Source organism: Corvus kubaryi, unplaced genomic scaffold (genome assembly GCF_017639235.1).
Source record: "Corvus kubaryi isolate FWS band 111438036 unplaced genomic scaffold, C.kubaryi_AGA036_p1.0 37385, whole genome shotgun sequence".
Lineage (NCBI taxonomy): Eukaryota > Metazoa > Chordata > Aves > Passeriformes > Corvidae > Corvus > Corvus kubaryi.
In genome coordinates this window covers 15,622,517-15,639,147 of record NW_024581127.1, presented here as the reverse complement: position 1 = coordinate 15,639,147, position 16,631 = coordinate 15,622,517, and the positions used below count along the sequence as shown (strand labels likewise).

The following is a 16,631-nucleotide window of genomic DNA, read 5'->3' as shown; positions in this document are numbered from 1 at the left end:
CCCCCCCGCGCCGCCCCGCCCTTGCGCATGCGCCGAAGCCGCCGCTCCGCGCCGGCTGCCGCGCGTGTCTCCACCCCTGCTCGCAGGTGCGCGTGCGCGGTGCGCGCGGCGCTCTGCGTGGCGCGCGGCGCGGGGGGGGCGGGGGGGGGCGGGCCGGGCATATATAGAGCACGGCCGGGGCGGCGGCCGCCCCCTTGTCCCCCGGCCGCCGTCGGAGCTGTGTGCGCAGTGCGTGTGCTCCGGACCACCCGGACACGCCGGCCCGGCCCCGCAGCACCATTTATTACTAAAAAAATATTTAAAAAAGCCAAAAAAAATCCAAAAATCTTAAAAAAACCTTTTAAAAAAATAATCCTCTTTCCTCATCCAACCTTCCCGACAACCTTTCTGCAAACGGCCGGTTTGATATAAAATAACCCGGTGAAGCGAAGTCCCCGGACCCGGCGCAGCCGAGAGGAGACATACAGCGAGCCCGACTCCGCCGAGCGCAGCACCCGCCGCCGCCTGCTCCACCCGGCCCGCACGGAGCGACCCGACCCCCGCCCGCCCATCCGCCGCACCCGCTGCAGCCGTTGAGTCCGAGCGGCCCCTCGCCGCCTCCGCCGGCCCCGCTCGCACCGACCGCCGCGGCCTCTGCCTCGTCAGCGCCCCCCCCCGCGCCGGGAGACGGCGGCAGGATGAACCCCAGCGCCCCAAGCTACCCCATGGCCTCGCTCTACGTGGGGGACCTGCACCCCGACGTGACCGAGGCCATGCTCTACGAGAAGTTCAGCCCCGCCGGGCCCATCCTCTCCATCCGCGTCTGCAGGGACATGATCACCCGTCGCTCGCTCGGATACGCCTATGTCAACTTCCAGCAGCCCGCCGACGGTGAGTGCCGGGCCGCGGGCGGCGGCGGAGCCATGTTTGTCCCCTGCCCCCCGCCCCGGCCGCCGCCCCGCATCCATTTTGCCGCCCGGGACGGGGCGGACCCGGCGGGGCGCGGGGGGAAGTTGGCGGCGGGGCTGCCGCTCACACGCGGCCCGGGCCGCCCGCGCCTCGTGGCGGCCGGAGAAGCGGGGGGGAGGCGCTTCCGCGGATCGAGAGCGGCCGCGGGGCCCCGGTGGTGGGCGGGGGAGCGCCCGGGGAGGCCCCGGGGCCCGGCGGGGCTGCCCCGGTCCAGGGGAGGGGGTTGTGGATGAGTGTGCGAGCGGCTCTTCACGTCCGTCCGAGATGAAGGGTAGCTTGAGGAAAACATCGCAGTCATTAGCACCTTTTAATAACCGCGCAGGAGCTGTGTGTGTATGAGTGCGTGATTAAGAGGCCGGGAGAAGGAAGTAGGGCGCACCGGCGTGGCTGGGTAGTTTCACAGGCGTCCAGGCCGAAGCGTTTGTTAAAACACCATGGCAGGTCTGTCACGTGCAGGGAGGGCATGAAACTACTCGGGCCTCCATGTGCTTCTTCCTCATGTAGCTGGAGCCCGAGCTGTGCTCTCATCCGTGTGACTTCGCACGAAACTCTGACATTGTTTCCCAACTCGTGTTTTTATGAAACTTGTTTTTTTACGAAGTGTTGTTGCTTCTCTGAAGTTATATCGGTAAAGAAACTTCCTCTGTAACACTGGGAACAGTGTGATCCATTTGGAGGGTGTTTGACTAAAAGAGCCGAATGTGACGGTTTTAAGTTTTATGGAGTCCAATTTAAAAAAAGTAGTAACTGACCAACTAGAAAATACGTGATTTCAAGTACATTTAAGTAAAGAGTTTTCTATTATAATGGTTTTATTTTCAAACGTTTGAAAGTGAGATACTGAAATTACAAACTTTTCAAGCAATTAAATTTAACTGGCTTTCAAAATTAGCTTTAGCATACAACCATTATCAGATCAGACTTTGGTGTACCGATGGTATCTGTATGTAAGTAGTAAAAGTTACTGCCTCATATTCTTAATAGGCAGATACTTCACCTGTTAACAGCTCTCACAATTCAGAGAGCTTTTGATTTATTCAGCCATTCTTTAGGATGAGACGAGTTGAATGCTTGTTTTGACATACTTTGCTTTTATTCAATAAAAGTGTATATGGTACAGTTTCTCAGAAAGAAAAACAAGGGGGGTTAGCACAGGTCAGTACTGTGATACAATAATGTCAGGGTATAAGCTGAAGGTGATTAAAATGCTTCTTCTCCTTAGTATTGAGAGAGTTCCATAAGGGCTGACTTTATCTTGAGCAAGCAGTATATTTTATGACTTGGTTTGTAATTTTTCAAATGTGGAAACAAATACAGCTTTTTCACCTGAGCAGTGCTTAATTCAGAGTTTTTGAATATGTCTCTTAGAAAGGTGCTGTTACTCCAAATGTTACATGTATTTTTCAGACTTTGGGAGACACACATATTTTAGGCTACAACTAGTCTAGTTCAGCTAAAAGAATTTTTCATCTGTATCAAACTGCATCTGGCACATATCTGGAAGCAGTTGTTTAAAATACAGTTCAATGGTATTGCACGATTATACTTTTTCAAGATTTTCAGAATTTTATATTCTTGGCAAATACCTAGAAAGCATTTGCTGGGGGCTCTTTGTAGATCATTATGTTAATTTATTGCAACCTTGAAATAGGAGTTTTGAGGATGAATGGTTATTCTTACAATAATACTGGTTTTATTTTGCTTCCAAACTAGATTCCTTTTATTGGTTTAGCCAAATTTTTAGCTACATCTCAGGCGATGCCTATTAAATAGCTAATAACAACTACCTTGGGTTTTGAAAAACAGCTTTGAAGGTGTGCTTGACATTACCAGCTGTCTGTAAACGAGGGATCTCAAAGCTCTTCCAAAAACTAATTAGGCCTGATGACACATTTGTGAGGTATGCACACATTTCAGAGTTGTGACTTTTCTGAATTTGAGTCATAGTCTGGAGTAAAACTCGGGCAATCTTACTTAATCACTAAACTAGAAATATTCTTGAGTAATCTGAAACTGCACCAGAATCCTTTGGATTTTTAGAATGGTTATATTCCCCGAGCTTTTTTATTTCATAGCTATTGCTGTTTACCTTTAGCACAGGTTAGCATTAAGTGTGTATTCTGTGTGATTTTGAAATTGTTAAAGTGGACTGTCCAGTCGACTAAAATGGGAGCTGGTGAGTCATTGAACGAGAGCTCCAAGCAGAATCAGCAGAAGTACAGCCTGGGTAGGTGTGTCCATTGGTAACAAGTTCGCTGCTGAATGGAGCTGCCTCCTGCAACCGGCACAGCCTTTTATGACTGAAATGTAATGAAAGTGAGCCAGTTTAACTCGTTGGTAATTTTAATGACAGTAGCTTGTACGTGGTTGTAGATGGAGTCTACTCATGTTTTAAAAATCTACCGTGGAATGACAATGTGGTGTTGATTAAGCAGAAGTATTTAAGTTTCTTGTACTGCTGCTCCATAGGAGAGATGAGGAGAGCTGTTGGAGTTTCCATGCTGTCCTTGTGGAGAAATTGCTCTGGTCTAAGACATGGGCTCACTATTTGTTAAGAGTGGTAATGCTTGCGAAGGACCCGTGGACCCAACTTTGAGTCAGATGATTGGGAAATGTGTCTAGGAACACACATTTTTGAGGAGTGTCAGGATTATTCTAGAAGCAATTAGCATGAATTAGAAAAGCCTCTTTTCTAGTAAAGGAAGCCCTGTTACAACTTCTAGAAATAATGAACTGTTTGTTGCTGGCACATCTATTGGTGCTGGTAGTAATAATTCTAATGACATCCAGGGCAGTAGTGAAGTCTTACAAGTTTCTACTGTGGTCAGTCTGATATCCACAGGTTTTTTTTTGTTTTTAATTTTTTTTTCTTTTTTCTTTTTCATTTCCCCACACCCCCCCACATTTGTAGTATAAAGCCTTCCAATTACTTTTATTTCTCATTAACAGTATTAGGTTGCCTTTTCTCTCCTGCTTAATTTATATTAAAGTTTTTGAAAGCTTTATTAACTTACTTAGAAGACTGGCATGTAGTTTTTGTGGCTTCAGTTTAAATCAGTTGCTGAGTTGCTACTGTCATGTGAATATGGTAATAGTATCAATAATATTTTTCCCCATGAAAATGTTAGATATCCATCTCTTTAATGCCCATAGATGTCTTTCAGAGAATATAATCTTCAAATTTATTTCTAATCTGACAATGTCACAAGAAAGGATAATTAAACATGGTGTATCAGCTGAATTCCAGGCTCATTGCAAATTGTCTTTGGCTGTGACATGCAACAACATAGCTCAAGATAAAAGCAGGACTTAAAGAACAAAAACCTTAAATAAGGGTTTTCATAATGGGATTGGCCTTTGGTCCTCCCCAAAAAAAATTAACTGACATGGTTGCTGTTTTTAACTAACACTAAGCTGATTTCAGTTGTGTTAACATGGTGTTGTTCTGATATTTGCAAATTACAGTGAAGTGAGTTAATGCCAATGGCTCTGACTTCAGGTATTTACTGGGACTTTTTTCAGTGTTCTTCCAGACTTACAGGAGCAGGGATGAAAAGGAACTGCTGTATTTGAGAACTATTGCTCTTTTGTGCTTAAATACGTTGTTGACTTAGAACATTACAGACATGTCTTGTGGCTTTGAAGAGACATGTGAAAACTGAACAGGTCTTGATACTTCCCCATCTAAATACACAAATAAAATCCCCTGATTTTACATGCAGGATTTAAAAAGTTAGTTACGGAGTTCTACTGGAAAAACTACTCCATTGGAGTAACAAAACCTGGTTTACATTACCCTGGTTTGCTGTTTTAATTCTTGCTCCTTCATTGAGCTCTTACGTATTTCATTGTGAGCTTTTAAAATATATGTATAATTTCAGATTCTCAAAACTTAATAAGTGCTAGTGTTGAATCTCTTTGAACTGTCTTGCCCAGAATTTCATCACAGATCTTTTTGGTCACTGACGAAGTTGTGTGGAACAGCTGCCTGAGCGAGGTTTGAACATCCACCTAGAAAGGAAATTTTGTTGGTTTAGAGGTATTGGTACTGTAGGTGTTCTTGGGTTGACGTTTGCAAAAGGCCTCATATAGGCACAAGCAGTACCCCTACAAGCATTTTTATTGGCACAGTATACACCTATGTGATCTGGGATAAGCCAGCTGGTTTTCACAAATGTAAAAACTTTGTAATGGCCACCACTTGCTGCCTTTTTTCCTGTCACCGTACCATCTTTTCATAGACCTAGTTCTATAAGCTCATGAGATTTCTACAGCCTGCTCAGCTGACTTGTGCTACTTCCTAAGTGCATCTTTCACTGATGAGTTTTTGCCAGTTCTTCCTTGCATACAACAGACTACATTGGAGGCTTAGGTTTGCATCTTGGTGATGGTGCTGGACTTGAAATAGTAAAAATATTATTAAGCATTGTAATTCAGCTGGTATTTGTGTGCTTATTAAGATAACTAGCATTTTCTACTAATTCCATAATGTTTTTCCAGCTGAACGAGCTTTGGACACGATGAACTTTGATGTCATTAAAGGCAAACCAGTGCGCATCATGTGGTCTCAGCGCGATCCATCTCTACGCAAAAGCGGCGTAGGAAACATCTTCATCAAAAACTTGGACAAATCAATTGATAACAAAGCTTTGTATGACACATTTTCTGCTTTTGGGAACATCCTGTCTTGTAAGGTTAGTGGAAAATAAAACATATTGACACAAAGACTTCTCAATTTATGCTGGAAACATTCCATGGGTATTACAACAAGGTTTTTCATTAATAGGTGGTGTGTGATGAAAATGGATCCAAGGGTTATGGATTTGTACATTTTGAGACACAAGAAGCTGCAGAAAGAGCAATTGAAAAAATGAATGGTATGCTGCTTAATGACCGCAAAGTGTAAGTACATAAATACGTGTTTGGCTATCAGCAAACTGAAATTCATTTTACAGCAAAGGTTTAAAAGCTTACTTAGGAAAGGAATGTTCTAAAAATTTCTTATTTTGAGATGATGTAGAGTTTTAGTGCTAGGGATTTTAAGAATTGTGTTATCTGCCTATTCTAAAGGCAGACTAAGTTCAAAAAGGCAAATAATGGACTCTGGAGGAAAAAATCATTGTGTTAATTGTCTTCCAAGCCAATACTGTAATGAGGATTTGGCATCTTCCCTGGTTTTCTGATCTTACTGGTCTGAGATGAAATACAATCCATTGAGTATTCTGAATAATATTTCCTTTGTAAGAGTTGTGAGATAGGTGTGTTATCCATATTTTGGAGTCAGCTGATACTTAGAGTTAGAGTTACTTGGCACTTAAGAGTGGTCAGATCAGACTAGTATTTTTGTATGAATGTCTGTTAATAGGCATATCTAGGGAGTAGAAAATAAAACTTAGATAAGCGTAATGTTTTAAACATTGTCACTGTTCACCATTGTAGGAAAAAAGTTATTTGGCAACTTGTTTAATAATATTTAGGCTGGGGGAGTGAGTGTGCCTCACAGCTATGCCTAGGGGATCATTATGGTGTTTGGTATAATTGCAAAAGAACAGCTTTCTAAATACTTAGGAGGGTTTGGAAAAAAGATAACAGAAATCAGCATCAGGTTACCATCATGGATTATTTTTATATTTAGAAATGGATAGATCAAGTCGCATATAGGGAGGACATACATGAAATGCCAGTCTTCCTGCTTGTTCTGTTCTTGACTGCCATACTGTGGATGCTTTTATTCAGCATCCATGTTTATATAACCTTAAATTAATAAAAATGGTCAGCATGCAGTCATAAAAGCATGTGGGTAAAATAATATCATGAGAGTTAATTTTGCTTTGAATTTCTATTCAAGCTAGTCTTTTAGAAGTCAATTAAAACACTTCACTCACTATCAAAATCTGCTGAACACACTGCACTTCCATTCTTACTATACTTGATTGCTATAAACTGGGTGAAATGTTCAAAGTTTAAAAATTACTTAGTTACTGGATGCTACTGTATTGCATTTGCCAGATTTGGAACTATAAGGTTAGTACAATAAAATTTTAAAGGGGGAGTCTGCTACAGTCAGAAATCACTGTCAACCACGTACACTCTGTGCTAGGGCAGGTCCTTGGGCTGCAGAATGTTATGTTCAGGTTCTGTACTTTCTGACAGTATGAGCTGTCATTGACATTGGTGCTCCCAGCCAATTTGCAATGGTATTTGACTCAAGAGCAAATTAACTATTTATTTCACTATGTCTTTAAAAAAAAAAAAGTCTTTGATATAGGCTGGAAAGGTGTGTTAGGGAGTGGGGGCAGTTAGTTAAATATTGCTTGCTTAAAAACTGGATCAGAGAGCAGTGACTGCTTTAAGGCTGCCAAGTTTTTAGTATGGCAGAGGGATTATGCTGTTATCTAGAATTTCTGTTTAGCCTCTTTACTTAGTACTCTTTCCATTGTCGAGCTCTTGTTGTCAAAGGCTGTTTTGTAAGAGTGAACAGTCTCACCAATGGCTTGAAAGCATTTTCATGCCTCTTAACTGGGATAAACATGCTGATGTAGCAAAGGATAGTGGAATTTTTTCTGATGGAGTTTTATCATGAACATTTTATCTAAAGAATTTCATACCTATAGTGAACGAGACTGATCAAGAATAAAATACAGTGCTAGAGGACTAAAGTAAATGTTTAAACCTTGAGAGACTTGCTTTAATCTGTATTACTCTGTTCTTCCTACAACTAGATTTGTTGGAAGGTTTAAATCCCGCAAGGAACGTGAGGCAGAGCTTGGAGCCAGAGCAAAAGAATTCACCAATGTTTACATCAAAAATTTTGGAGAAGACATGGATGATGAGAGACTTAAGGAACTCTTTGGCAAGTTTGGTAATGTCTTAATGTTTATATAAACACAAGTGAACTTCAACTTATTACTTGTATCTTATCTGTACAGTGCCCTGAAATACAAGGAATCAGGGCTGTCTGATGTTGATTTAAAAATGTAATAAAGGTTACTAAAAAGTTGGTACTTAATTTCAGTCTCAAAAGTGCAGTAATATCTGAATTTTAAATAGGCAGAATAGCATATATAATCCTGTCATCAGAACTGTTTCCAATAATCTGAAAATAGTGTGTCTATGGGTTCGGCCATTTTTTGAAAGTTGCAAATAGAAGTGTTCTTTGGTTTAGTACAGACTGATGTTATGAATGCACCTACAGGATGTGTGACAAATGAGTTTACTGTTGCTTTCACTGACCTGCAGACTTACCTCTGTTATTCAGTTGTATTGTGGTGGTTGACCTAATACAAAATTATAAGGAACTATTCCAGTGCCAAGCTATGACATTCTGCCTTGATCCTCAGTTACACACAGGGCAAAATTATGGCAGACATATGACCATGATCTAGTAATGTATATGATGTGTCACCATCAAAATAGGAAATGGCAAATCCCTTAATGCAGTTACAGGTTCTTCACCTTTTATTTTCAGCCTCAGCTTTTTTTAAAAATTTTCTTCCCTGTATGCTTTTGATGTTCTCCAGTGGATATTATGTAAAGCAAGGGAAGCCCTTGTACAAGAAATACCCTGTAGCAGCCTTAAGCATCATTCCTTAAGCACAGGAAATTCCTTTCTGCTCTTCAAGTATCTGTGGTTGAAACAGTAGCAAATTTAGCTGCTACAGCTAAATTAGCTACTTCAATTGAGTCTGTGAACTCCAATTTTCTAAAGATCTGGAATTGCTGAACTAGGATGCCCTTTCACCAGGAAAAATAGTAAAATGTATACCTAATTGCAAGGCCTCCCTCTGGCTTTTTCAGTACCTGTTTCAAAGAATGGAAGTGCTAATACTATTTTAAATGTCATAATTTTTAATGATAAAATAAATTTCATTCACTTTGAGGTAAAATTTTGTTTGAAAATACAGTAAAAAGAAAATCAGCATGGCAGACTTCAGCCATAATGGATGAAGTTCATTGGGGCAAATTAGTAATTTCTTATTAATGGGTGATACTATTATTGGTGCAGGAGTCCTTTGTAATACAAGTGAAATAAATTAAATATCTTCTAAAGAGGATGTTCAAAAGGTGAGAAGAATACACTGTATATGAAGCATAAGTATTTCATTCTCCTTTTAGGTCCTGCTCTAAGTGTGAAAGTTATGACTGATGAGAGTGGAAAATCTAAAGGCTTTGGCTTCGTTAGTTTTGAAAGACACGAAGATGCCCAAAAAGTAAGCTTTTGGACTTAATTTTAGGAATTCTGTAACTGAGACCCAAGTAATACGTTTCATTGAGTGATTAAGTTTTTTTAATTGGTCAAGGACACTACAAAAAGAAGTGCTCACTCCTTAAATTACTTAACACAGTTTCTGTAATTTAGAATGCTTTCTTATGAGTAAATGTCAATTGGTCTAAGGAGCCTGTTAAGTCAAGATACTGTGATACAGCTGGAACTAGTGCAGATATGGGGAATCTTGAATAATTTAAAAACCTGTTGTAGTTGGGCTTAAAGGTCTCAATGATATTTGGACTCTCTCATGCTGAGGAATATACAGCATAGTAAATTACTACATCTCTGAATCATTGGATCCAATTTGGTTGCACAAAATGTTTGTGCAAGGCAGAAGGAATTGTGTTTTCAAACTGTAGCTCTGCAAAGTCAGCAGGGAAGCTATTAGTTTTATAAAGCATGTTTGGCACAGCTGTAAGAAAATAGTCATAGAGCCATGTGATGTTGCTTTTACTCTGAGGGGTAACTTTGGAAGAAGGGTCCTTTTTATTTGTGTATATGTCTATAACATGCCAGTATGCTGTATAACTTAATTCTTTGTCAATTGGTTGTTTTGATATGTCAGTTGATTGTGACAGTAGGGACATAGCATCAGGAAAAAAATGCAGTACAGAACAAATCATGGCAACAAACAAAAGTTTGCTTTTCAAAAGGCATTTTGGTGATTTGTCACTACTGCGAGTGTACAAGTGAGAGATTAGAACAAATTCTGTCTGTCTTAACATCTACATTTTTCAGTCTAGCATACATTAATTGGTGAGTAGTTTCTCTTAGTGTAGTCAGAATCATGTTGGGTATTTTAAATGATACAAAATTCCATTATCTCTGTAGATATGTCTAAATTGATCATAAATATATACAATAAACTGGTGACTTCTGGTTTTAAATTAATTGAGCACATATGTGCCAGAGTTTTCACATCTGAAGAGTTGTAACAGAAGTAGTTCATATTTTCATACTTCTAAGTATTTCCTTAATGAAAGACTAAAAGTGAAAAATAAAAAAATAAGCTATACATGCTATCCATAGCTTAACATGTAGTATAGAAAGATCTGATAGGTACTATGGTTTCAGATGTTACTTTTAAAGATAGCACTAGGTGAATTAAAGCTTTTCAACTTTATTTCCTTACTTTTCTCTGCCGTTAGCAAGATAAGGCTGGAGAAATAGTTCTTGCAACTTGGGATTTTTCATCCAGCTTCATATAAAAAAAAGTGGTTTGCATCCCTTGTGACTTGTCTTCAACAAGACAGAAGCATACTTGGAAAGCAATTTTCATGTTAGCATAAGTGGGGAAGTTTGGGGGTATTTTGTTTCAATTAGTGGTATTTTAAGATGGATCAGCTCTTTTTCTATAATCCTTATGTAGCTTTTTATATTTAAATTGCATTTTTTTTGTATGTCTGAAAAATGCTTGAGTACGAAGCACTGCTAACTTGTTTTTTAATGAAGGCTGTAGATGAGATGAATGGGAAGGAGCTCAATGGAAAACAAATCTACGTTGGCCGGGCTCAGAAAAAGGTGGAAAGACAGACGGAGCTGAAGCGCAAGTTTGAACAAATGAAGCAGGACAGGATCACCAGATACCAGGTTCAGTTTTAAAGCAAGAGGACTAACTCTATTACATGGTATTTTGAGATTTACACAGAACACTTGCTTTTAAAAATAACTTGCCTGTTTTCTTAGGGTGTAAACCTTTATGTGAAAAATCTTGATGATGGGATTGATGATGAGCGTCTCCGAAAAGAGTTCTCCCCATTTGGTACAATCACTAGTGCAAAGGTAAAAGTTCATCAATTGTGCTTATCTGTTCTCTGAAAATTAGTAGTGATCTGTCACCAAAGAAAAGTTTATTTCATTCAGTAACAGATGTGATCCACTATAAATGTGAGCATAAGCTTTCTTGATTATTGTACACGTCAGGTTAAATACCATATGATCATCCTTTCTTGAAATAAACTAAGTCGTGAGACTAGTGTGAGAGAAATTACATCTTTCCAGTGCAATATTGTGCTCATTATTATTTCAATGAGATTTTCATCTCTATTCAGGTAACAGTTAGCTATTAATTACACAATAATACTCGTTTTTATAAAAAATTCAGTAAAACAAACTGTGGTTTCACTTCTAATAAGCTGAAACAAGAAACCCATGCAAGTTCAGTAGGCATGGCACAGGACATTTAGTTACAAAATTAAATTTTGTACTGACAGGTGATGATGGAAGGTGGCCGCAGCAAAGGATTTGGATTTGTATGCTTTTCATCACCAGAAGAAGCCACCAAAGCAGTCACGGAAATGAATGGTAGAATTGTGGCTACTAAACCATTATATGTAGCTCTAGCCCAGCGTAAGGAGGAGCGCCAAGCTCATCTCACCAACCAGTACATGCAGAGGATGGCAAGTGTAAGAGCAGTACCTAATCCTGTAATCAACCCCTACCAGCCAGCACCTCCTTCAGGATACTTCATGGCAGCTATTCCTCAGGTATGTGTAGAGATGAGTAACTGTATATTTTGTACTGTGTTTAAAATCTGCTTAGATTTAACAGTAAATATAACTTAGCATGTGTCCATGATTCCAGCATTTCAATTTCATAGTAGGATGGTGATGGGCTGTTCAGCATGCCCTTCACAGACAACAAAGTTACGTGATGTTGTTGTTTTTGGCAGACTCAGAACCGTGCTGCGTACTATCCTACTAATCAGCTTGCTCAACTTGCTAGACCTAGTCCTCGCTGGACTGCTCAGGGTGCCAGACCTCATCGTAAGTCACTTCTTTACCTCTTTCCAGTGATTGCTGTAAACTCTGTAGCATTTACCTTTGCACTTTCAAATACATTTTCATGGCATTGCAGTATCAGTCTTCTCTTTGTTGTGTTGTCACCACTCACTGTTTCAGCATGTAACAGTATATTTTTTCCAAACCACAGCATTCCAAAACATGCCTGGTGCTATCCGCCCAGCAGCACCCAGACCACCGTTCAGTACCATGAGACCAGCTTCTTCCCAGGTTCCAAGAGTTATGTCAACGCAGCGTGTTGGTGAGTTTGATTTATGCAAACTTTAGGTATTAGACTTCTGTTCCAATTTTGCTGGTTCAGCCTGATCTTGCAAAAGCATTTGGAAGTTTATTATCACACATGGTAACACATCCTCCTTTTATGGCTCTTCCAAATGAATAAGCTAGTATCACCTTCTAGTAATTGCTTTAAATACTGTCCAAGCAAAGACTCCAGCTGTGATCCCATCTCTTTAGGATGAAGTACTTATTCTTGTGTGTGCTTCAGTAATACAGTATGATGGCTTCTGTAATTTCTAAACATAGTTGCAGTAATTGTAATAGTAGGTTGCATGTAGAAATAGAGATGATACAATTTTAGCTCTTACTAATTTTTTTATATTTCATATATACATATTTTATTATTGTGAGCCAGTATCATGAATGCAAAATCTGCACATCACTGAATGAAACCAGAATTGGCTGTAATCATAGAATGGTCTGGGTTGGAAGGAACCTTAAAGGTCATGCAGTTCAACCCCCAGAGGCAGGGAACTCTCTACTAGGCCAGGGTACTCAGAGCCCCATCAAGCCTGGTCTTGAACATCTCCAGGGATGGGGATTCCACAACCTCTCTGGAGGCATAATTCTCCCAGAATGTATTAGACAGCCATCTACTTCCTAAAAGTATCTTTTTTAGAATGACTGACATAATGTGCTCAGGAAATCAAATGTCCTTTAGCTTACAATGAAATTACATTAATACTCAAACAAAGTGGATTTTTTATCTCAGATCTTTTTTCAGTAGCATGTAAAAAGGGTAATTCATGAGTGAAGTGACTGGATAGTAGCATCCAGTAAATTTCAGGGTTTGAACCTTTGGATGTGACCAGTAATGTGACAGTTGACAGCACTACTAAGACGAATCTATAACACAATACCTAATTTAGGTATTTGATTCAAGTTGGTTTGTTGGGCAAAAAATAATTATAATAATAATTATTTGGATATGGAATTATGTTACTATTTTTTCAGCTAATACATCAACACAAACAATGGGTCCACGTCCTGCAGCAGCAGCCACTGCAGCCACTCCTGCCGTGCGCACAGTACCACAGTACAAATACGCTGCGGGTGTTCGCAATCCTCAGCAGCATCTCAATACGCAGCCGCAGGTTGCTATGCAGCAGGTATGTGATCTGGGGAGCTGCTCTGTGCTTTTACTGATGCTCTTTGCACAGGAAGGTGGTGAGGGTGATGGGAGAGCAATTCAGGCTCTGCATCATGGCAGTAGAGTAAAAGCACTAGGGAATTGAGTATATTTCAAGTTCACCTGGGATAGGATGTGATCCTGTGTTGCTTCATACTTTTCAGTTCCCTCATACCTTAGCCTAAATTCTTGTGTTTGCTCCTCAGTGGGGCAGTTTCTAATAACCTTCAGCATCATCACTCAGCTCTAACCAGTAGTAGTTGATTAAATAGACATAGCTGTTAGTTTCTTTGATGTTTCTGACACTGTAGGCATTGTGTATGCTGAGTTGTGAATTACTGGCTATTTGAAGCTGTACCTAATTATGAAGTAGAATTTCATTTTCAAATGTTGTTAAATTAATTTGCAGCCTGCTGTCCATGTGCAAGGTCAGGAACCTTTGACTGCTTCCATGTTGGCTTCTGCCCCTCCACAAGAACAAAAGCAGATGTTAGGTATGTACATGATACCTTTCTCTACACATTGTAGCAGAAGGACAGTCAAAGTACACTTTTATCAATCTTAAAATGCAGAGTAAATTGTTTTAGCAGTAGAACAAGGTGTTGTGTTTCCCTTATCCCTTAAATGTAGGCTGGATTTGTCCCTGATTAGCTTCTTTCTCTCTAGGTGAACGTCTATTCCCCCTTATTCAAAACATGCACCCTACTCTGGCGGGTAAGATCACTGGTATGTTGTTGGAGATTGACAACTCTGAACTCCTCCACATGCTCGAGTCTCCTGAGTCTCTTCGTTCGAAGGTAGGGGGACTTTGGCCTTGCACTGGTTCCATAGGTGGTTAAGTCTTACATGGATCTAACAGGTGTTTGTGCTGGCACAGTGGAGTAACAGCAATGCAGCGGTGGCTCAGGGCAAGAGTATCCTCTCAAAGGGTGACAGTGACTTACATTGCATAAACTGGAATTGTAATGTTCTCCTTTTTCTTTTTAACCATGCAGGCGTTGTTTATATATATGATTTCCACTGTATTATTAAATATAAACAAATTGCTGTGCTTCCCTTAATTAATTTTTCTTTTTTACTGAACAGGTTGATGAAGCTGTAGCCGTACTACAAGCCCACCAAGCTAAAGAGGCTGCTCAAAAGGCAGTTAATAATCCCACTGGGGTTCCAAGTGTTTAATAAGTAAGTCGGACCACTGTAGTTCCATAGGTTGACTGGGGCAAGTCTTTGGTCCGTGGCCTTGTAAGCAGCATGTGTCCAGGCTCTGTGTCATTTGCAGCCACAGGAAGTAACAGCTATGGTAAAAACCTTCTGTGCTCACTTGGTTAGCAAAAGTTACTGATGTGTCGTTGTTTTTAACAGCACATTTAGCTGGAATTTGTTCTAGGCATGTGTACAAAAACGGGCAGTTCTGTCAAATGCTACTATTCATACTTTTGTTTGAGAGCAACTTATGGAATTGAAATAAGCTTAAAAAGGCATTCCAACCCCCTTTTACCTTAAGTCATTAAAGAGCTTATTTACACTGTAATCTGAATATACTTACCAAATTCTAAAATTGTACAGTAAGAGAAAATTAAACTATATATTGTCTTGACTTCACATTTGGGTGAATTTAATGTCAATTAAAATAATGATTTTTCTTCATTGCCTTCTGTGGGGTTGGTGTCTTAATTGTGCATGACAGAGGCAAATGGTGGTACCTTAACAATTTTGATAGGGAAGAAATGTGAAGTTGAACATAAAAAGGAATCTGTTATCTCTTCTGTCTAGTTAGGTTTTGCCTGTGAACTTGCTTACCACATTTGTAGCTATCATTTGAAGGTGCCTGCTTTAACATCTGATCACACAGAATTTTCTTTTTTTCTTGATATTTTAATTTCTGCAATTTTCCTTTTGGGGTCAAAATTTGAGTCATGATTTTTACACATTTTTTTTTTTGCTAGTGACACTTTCACAATGGAGGTAAGTGCTGAATAGGTTGTCTCTCCTAAACTAAGATGCCCAGACTTTGAGACCATTACTCTGTCTGCTGCATGATGTTTTAATAATTGAAAATACTACTAGAGTAGTTATTTGATGAGCCTCAGTGTGCTGGCCTCAAGAGTAGATGTGACCTGAGGTCAATCACCGTAACATTGTGCTTAAAGTGGTGCTGTCTGAGGTACTGCCCAGTTCTAGAGTCAGTTTTGTCTTGCCAAGGATCAACAGACTTTTGAATACTTTTGTGTCCCTAAAAAGTGGGGGGACTTCTGATACTCTGCTTCTAAAGAATTTTGGTGTCATTGATACAGTGAAAGCCCAGAGTGCTGTGTGGCATACAGCAGCAGAAAGCATATCAGAAAATGTGTAAGGTGCTGCTTTCATTTTAAAACGTAACAGCATTGTTTTTCTTTGCAGAACTATCCGGGACTACAATCTAGAACTTCGCTTCACCGAAGAAAAAAAAATCTAAACATGGAAAAACTATTAAATATTGAGAAAAACATTGCAAAATATAAAATAAATAAAAAAAGGAAAGGAAACTTTGAAGCTTACGTACAGAGCAACGCCGGGGCTAGCAAAACAAATGCTGGTCCTAGATTACTTATTGATTTAAAATTTAAAAAAAAATAGTAAAATAAAAAATACAAATTAATGTTTTATAAACCCAGGGGAAAAGCATTTTCAGCACAGTACAAAAATTTAAAGCATTCCTTTCTTTAATTTTGTAATTCTTTACTGTGGAAAAGCTCAGAATATCACCACTGTTTTAGTTGACAGTGAGAATTGATAGCTGAGCAAAGAAACATAATTTGGATTATAAAATTCTTGGTTTAATAAAAATTCCTTAAACACTGACTTAGTTGTGATGGTTTCTTTTGTACAGTGTAATTTTCATAAACTTGTCATCCAGAATGCCAAGTTAGAATCCCACTCTATAGTATGCTTTAGTGGATTGTAGAGAAGATTAGCCTACACCTGTAGACTGGCTTCTAAACAGTAGAAGTGAAGGGAGGGGGAGAAATGTTTGGGGTTTTTTTAATAAATTGCTGCTTTATCTGAATCTGGTCTAGTGTACAATAGCATAGAAGTAATTCTGTCTTCACCCAGGGATGATGGGATCTTCAGGTCAGTTTGTGTCACTAGAAGGAGTTTGCAGTGAAATGGCTAATGGCACTAAAGTGGGAAGAGGCAGCACTGCCACGTGAGCTGTTTCATTTGC

The 16,631-nt window shown here is 39.8% G+C and overlaps 1 protein-coding gene across 1 annotated transcript; it reads left to right on the top strand.

Moving 5' to 3' along the window:
• The first annotated feature begins 145 nt into the window (after positions 1-145).
• Positions 146-16,267, top strand: PABPC1 (poly(A) binding protein cytoplasmic 1). Its single transcript, XM_042035912.1, has 15 exons — positions 146-870; positions 5,449-5,642; positions 5,735-5,850; positions 7,671-7,810; positions 9,064-9,158; positions 10,670-10,807; positions 10,904-10,999; positions 11,431-11,703; positions 11,889-11,982; positions 12,149-12,259; positions 13,252-13,406; positions 13,836-13,920; positions 14,093-14,223; positions 14,513-14,608; positions 15,827-16,267. Exons 1-14 carry the CDS (start codon positions 678-680, stop codon positions 14,603-14,605), a joined length of 1,914 nt encoding a protein of 637 aa, XP_041891846.1. The 5' UTR covers positions 146-677; the 3' UTR covers positions 14,606-14,608; positions 15,827-16,267.
• The last annotated feature ends 364 nt before the right edge of the window (positions 16,268-16,631 follow it).